At 32.7% G+C, this 6,473-nt stretch overlaps 1 protein-coding gene across 1 annotated transcript in view; it reads left to right on the top strand.

Annotated features, from left to right (window-relative positions):
• STAG1 (stromal antigen 1) overlaps positions 1–6,473 on the top strand; it is a 318,641-nt gene that overhangs the window by 170,804 nt on the left and 141,364 nt on the right. Inside the window, exons 7-8 of the mRNA XM_012663393.1 lie at positions 149–300; positions 2,091–2,164. Of these exons, the coding sequence (XP_012518847.1) occupies positions 149–300; positions 2,091–2,164 (226 nt within the window). The remainder of the gene's footprint in view (positions 1–148; positions 301–2,090; positions 2,165–6,473) is intronic.

The raw sequence follows: 6,473 nt of genomic DNA, 5'->3' as shown, positions 1-6,473 counted from the left end.
ATTATCTTTTATTAAAATTTTGTCTGCATTATAAAAACAGAAATTGACTAGTTCCTTCCTTCATCCATTTGCTTTATAAATTTGTAATCTTATGGATGAAGGTTTGATTCATAGGTGGTGAGTATTATAATATTCCTTTATTCCATAGCCATGAAGCTCATGACTGCTTTGGTGAATGTTGCCTTAAACCTCAGTATTCATCAGGATAATACCCAGAGACAGTATGAAGCTGAGAGAAATAAAATGATTGGGAAGAGAGCCAATGAAAGATTGGAGTTACTACTTCAGAAACGCAAAGAGGTAAATTTCCTGGCAACTGTTATTCTCATATTCTGTAACTCTAATAAGTATATTATTAGTTTTTTTGTTAGATTAGATTATTTGATCTCAAAAAGTTTTAAATGAAACTGGAGCGTTCACCAATGATTGTGTCATAGCTGTCCGATGGCAGAAGAAAATCATAAAACATCCTTACTTTTGAAAGAAGGTGGTCTGGGAGTTAAGCAAATCAGAAAGGTTATCAGACCGTAGGCTCAGAAAGCATATTAAGTACTAAAGTCAGACCAGGGGTCCAGCAAAGCCTCATTTCCAAGGAAAAGTCAAAGTCTACATGTTAGCTGATGTATAAGACATTCCTATGAATAAGATTGGTGCCAGTTTTACCATTACTTTTTTCATATATGTATTAAAAATGTTTTTGTACTGAGTTCTTTTTAGGAAACATTTTTGTTTATCCAATAGTAAATAAAATTTTAGGTATGCACCATTAGTCTTTTAACTTGCCAAAAGAATATCACATTGCTGCAGAAGAATTGTGTATGAATAATGGATTATAACAGACAACAAAAAGCAGCATTATGATTAAGTTATTACCCAGAATGTATTAGTGTAATAGGGCTGCCGTATCAAAATACACAGACTGAATGGCTTAGACAAAAGAAATTTATTACCGCACAATTTTGGTGGCTAGAAGCCCAAGATCAAGGTGTTGGCAGAGTCATGCTCCCTCTGAAGGTGTTAGGGAAGGATGTGTTCTAGGCTTCTCTTTTAGCTTCTGGTAGTTCCTTGGCTTGTGGAAGCATAATTCCAATCTTTGCATGATATTCTTCCTGTCTGTCTGTCTCCAAACCACTACTATAAGCAAGATAATAAATTTATATATCATCTTATATATATATAAATAAATAAATTTATATATAAATAAATTTATATATCATCTTCCAAAGTTTTCTCATAGCACTTTGTAATTTCTCCCTTCCTGTCATTTCCCTCTTCTTTTGTCCTCAAGCAATCATTAATCTGCTATCTGATTTTTTTTCAAATTTAGTTTTAATTTTTTTTGGTGAGGGTGGGGGGCAAGAGCACCTTATAGTTTACTGTTGGTGCTTATTTGTTATACTTTTTTTGATGTTGGCAACCATTAATCCTTACCTTGAGTATAATTTTGTGTTAATACTTCTGTTAATTTTGAGTCATGAGTAAACACAAACTTTGATCAGTACTGTTGCCTGCAATTTGTATCATTGCTGTAGATATTATTTATTTTGTTAGTACATTGTACCACTAGTGGCCAGGGTCCTTTCTATCTTCTGTTATGCCCCCTGTTTTGGGAATTTAGCCTATTTTCAGTTAATGGGCTAGTCAGATGCAGAATAACATTTGAATACTTTTAGATGGAGGAGTAAGTTTCTTGTACAATATGTTAATCAGGGATAACCTTTTTACCAAGGAAGGCAAAAGCAAGCCAAGGACCTGATTTGGACAAAAGAGTTATAGAAATTGAGACCTATTCCTGGAGCAGTTGATATTTTGGAGACAGGAATTGGACCTCACTTAGCCATACAACTCCTCCTTGTTTATCATTGTGTCATTTGTGTCCAGAGAGTGAGAGGTTCTAAAACCAATGTGATAAAACTGTAGAAATAATGCATATATACTGGTAATTTCAGACATCTGTTGCACAAGTGAGAAAAAGGATTGATAACTACCCAGAATGAGAATAACCAGGAATTTAAAACAGTTGGAACTGTTCATTCCAAATAAAATGATCAATATTCTAATTTACAATTTTTATTGTTTTTTCATTTCAGCTACAAGAAAATCAGGATGAAATTGAAAATATGATGAACTCTATTTTTAAGGGTATATTTGTTCATAGATACCGGTAAGGGATTTTTAAAATCATTTAGGTTTTTAACTTAAACAATTATGGCTTTTTTGTAGCCCAAGCGAATTACAAAGCTATAAAACTCTACTAAGTATTACTTTTATTTTGCTTTGTTTTATTTTCTGGAAAGCAACTTTGGCTAAATAAGTAAATGTCTTGCTACAACTGTTGAGGAAATTGAAATGTATCCTACCAGTCATATGCTTCCAAATTTAGAATATGTAGTATTGAAAGCAGCCTGTGTACTTGCATTTGTGCTGATGGAATATTAATATGATCATTAAATTAATTTAGATTTAATAAGATAGTGTTTTCACATATGAAAAAACTAAATGCCTTATTTCTTGCCCTATGGTACTCATCTTGTTCCATGGTCAATTTAATCAATAATCTTTTTTTTTTCCTAAATACCTCTAAAGGTGGGAGAAAAGAAGACAGAAAAGGGCACCCTGTAGATTATACAACTACTTTCTGTCTTCACTCTTATTTACCTTCAACTATACACATGAAAGTAAAAGCTGTTAGCAAAATATTTTTGTCATACTGCATTGCAGATGAGTTTATAAGTGTCTTTGAGGCCTAAACACTTTTGAAATTCTATATTGTAAAAGAACATATATTTCACATAGAATTAATGAATCATATACATGTTATCATGTTAATTAAATGTGATATATGTATAAGTAGGTAGGCACGTATATTAAAAGTGCTGTTTTTAGACACACATGAGACTGTAGTTAGCCAATTAATACAAAGAGATAGTGAAAACAGGGAAATCGTTAACATTATACAGTTGACCCGAGAACAACATGGATTTGAACTGTGAGGGTCCACTTACATGCTGATTTCTTTTTCAACCAAAGGTGGATTGAAAAAAACAATGTTTGAGAGATGAAAAGCCCTTATATACGGAGGGCCAACTTTTTTGTATATGCTGGTCTTCAGGGCTGACTATGGGATTTGCATATGCTGGGATTTTGTTACATGCGTGTAGTCTTGGAACCAAGTGCACCTCATATACCAAGGGACGACTGTATATGTTAATATATCTTTGATATTTTATTTTAACAAAACTTAAGCAGTTTAACTGAAAGTATAAAAAGTTATTTTGGGCCAGGGCCTTTACTTTTAGTATGAATTCTCTGATTGATTGGAGTTTTACATGCCTCTTTCTTGCATATAGTGTACTTATAACACATTATTGACGTATTTGTTTTAAAAAGAAAAAGAACTTCCATATACCTACCATACATTCTTTTTTTCCTATAACTTTATGGTGGTATAGTTGATGTAAAATAAACTACATATTTAAGTGCGTAATTTGTTGAGTTTTAACATATATACACCTGTAAAACTACTACCGTAAGCAAGATAATAAATTTATTCATCATCTTTCAAAGTTTTCTCATGGCACTTTGTAATTTCTGTCTACCTTCCATCCTGTCATTTCCCTCTTCTGTTGTCCTCAAGCAGTCATTAATCTGCTATCTGATTTGTTTTCATTTTCTAGAATTTTACAGAAGTGGAATCAAACAATTTGTACTCTAGCTTTTTTTGTTGTTGTTTTGGTGTGGATTCTTTCTCTAAGCAAAATTTAGAGTCTTTCATACTTAAATGTGTTAGCTGTTAGTTTTTCATAGATGCCCTTTATCAGATTGAGGATGCTTTTTCTGTTCGTAGTTTTCTGAGAGTTTTTATTAGGAATGGATGTGGGATCTGTCAAATCCTTTTCTGCATCTTTTGAGGTCATTATGCAATTTTCTTTTTAAAGATTGTAAATGTGGTGAATTAAATTCATTGATTTTAAAATGTTACATGAATTCATGGAGAATAAAACCCACTTGGTCATGATATGTTATCCTTACTGATCTTGCTCTCTTGCCCAGGCTGGAAGGTATTGTCACAGTTATAGCTCAGTGCAGCCTTGAGCTTCTGGGCTCAAGCGATCCTCCTGATTTAGCTTCCTGAGTAGCTGGCTTTACAGGCTCAAGCCACTGCACCCCTTCCTTAGCTTCTTCTAAGAATTTATACATCTATGTTCAAGGAGGATAAACATCTCTCATTTTTTATTTTAATGAATATCACTGACTGCTTTTGGTATTGGGGTAACACTGGCCTTGTGGATTGAGTTGAAGTATACTCTCTCGTTAGCTTTCTGGAAGAGTTTAATAGAAATGGTGTTATTCCTTTTTCAGATATGAGTTTTACCAGTGGGGCCTAGAGTGTTCTTTGTAGAAATATTTTTACCTGCAAATTAGATTTCTTTAGTATATTTAGGGCTATTTAGGTTGCCTGGGTTTTTGTAAAAGAACCTTTGGTAGTTTATGTCTTACAAGAAATTGTTACATTCATCTAGGTTGTTGAGTTATATTCAACAATTATTAGTATAAAGTTGTTCATAATATTGGTGATTTTCATTTCTTTCTCTCTCTCGCTACCCTTTTTTCCTTTTTCCCTCTTTCCCTCTCTTTTCTGTCTTTGCTCAATCTGTCTGGAGCTGCTTTTACTGATTTGTCTGTTTGTTTTTTGTTTTTTTTTCATAAAGAATGAGATTTTGGTTACATTGAGTTATTCTGTTGTTTTTGTTTTCTATTGTATTGATTTCTGCTCTTTCAAAACATTTCCTTCTGCTTGCTTTCAGTTTTACTTCCTTTTTAATTTCTGAAGACAGAACCTAAAGTTATTGATTTTGAGCCTTTTTTTTTTTTTGTAATATAGGAATTTACTCCTGTGAATTTCTCTAAGCACTGCTTTAGCTATTTCCCCTAAATTTGGGTATGTTGTATTTTCATTTTCATTCAGTTCAAAGTACTTTCCAATGTCCCTTTTAATTTTTTCTTTGACCCATGGATTATTTAGAAGTATGGTATTTACTTAATAGTTTGCAAATATTTGAGAATTTTCCAGATACCTTTCTGATATTGATTTCTAATTTAATTCCATTGTAGTCAGAGAACATAGTTTGTGTGATTTGAATGCTTTTATAAAAATTTATTGAGATTTATTTTATGGCCCACAGTATAGTCTATTTTGATAAATTTTTCATTTGCTCAAGAAAAAGTATATTCTACTTTTGTTGGCTAATATTTTCTGTTAGGTCACATTAGTTGATAGTGTTGTACTTACAAGTCTTCTCTATCCGTACTGATTTTCTGTCTGTTTATTCTAACAATTATTGAAAGGGTTTTTATAGGAGTAATTTTTGTATTCTTATACAAGCCCATTATCAGATATATAATTTGTAAATATTTTCCCCCGGTCTGTGACTTTCTTTTTATTTTCTTAATGGTGACTTTTAAAGGACAAACATTTTCAATTTGTAGGAAGTCTAGTTAATCAGCTTTTCTTCTGTGGCTATGCTTTTGTTGTTGTATATGTGTACACCTGCCTAAGCCAAAGATTTCTTCTTTGTTTTATTCTAGATGTTTAATCATTTATCTCTTCTGTTAAGATACATGAACCATTTTTTTAAGTTTATTTTTGTATATGGTGTGATACAGGGCATAAGTCTACTTTTGGCATATAGATATTCAGTTGTCTAAGCACCATTTAATGAAAGACTATCCTTCCTCAGTTGAATTGCTGACACATTTTCTTGAAAATCAATTGAGCATAAAGGCAAGGTTTTATTTTTGGATTTTCTAATCTGTTTGTTCTCATCTGCATTAAGTAAGCTTTAAAGTAAGCTTTTTAAATTAGATAGTACATAAGTCCAGCTACTTTGTTCTTTTTCAAAATTGTTTTGACAATAGGTCCTTTGCATTTCTATATAAATTTTAGAGTCAGCTTGTCAATTTTTGTGCAAAAGCGTCTGAAATTTTGATAGGGATTATAATGAACCTGTAGACCAATTTGGAGAGAATTTTCCTCTCAGCAATACTGAATCTTTTAGTCCATGAATATAGATGATATCTCCACTTGATTTGGACTTTTTTTTTTTTTTTTTGAGACAGGGTCTTGCCCTGTTGCCCAGGCTAGAATGCAGTGGTGTCATCATTGCTCACTGAACTCCTGGGCTCAAGCAATCCTCCTGTTTTAGCCTCCCAAAGAGCTGGGACTACAGGCATGCAGCCGCTATGCCTGGTTAAATTTTGTTTGTTTTGTTTTTGTTTTTCTGTAGAGACGGGGTCTCTCTGTGTTGCTCAGGATAGTTTCAAACTCTTGGCTTAAGTGATCCTTCTGCCTTCACCTCCCAGAGTACTAGGATTACAGGTGTGAGCCACTTCACCCAGCCTTTCTTAGCATTTTTAAATGATTTTCAGTATACAAATCTTACATTTTTGTTAAATTCATTTCTAGGTGTTAT

This window comes from Propithecus coquereli, unplaced genomic scaffold (assembly GCF_000956105.1).
Source record: "Propithecus coquereli isolate 6110/MARCELLA unplaced genomic scaffold, Pcoq_1.0 Scaffold12, whole genome shotgun sequence".
In the NCBI taxonomy this organism is placed as follows: domain Eukaryota; kingdom Metazoa; phylum Chordata; class Mammalia; order Primates; family Indriidae; genus Propithecus; species Propithecus coquereli.
Note: the sequence above shows the minus strand (reverse complement) of the source record. Positions and strands in the feature narration are given on the sequence as shown.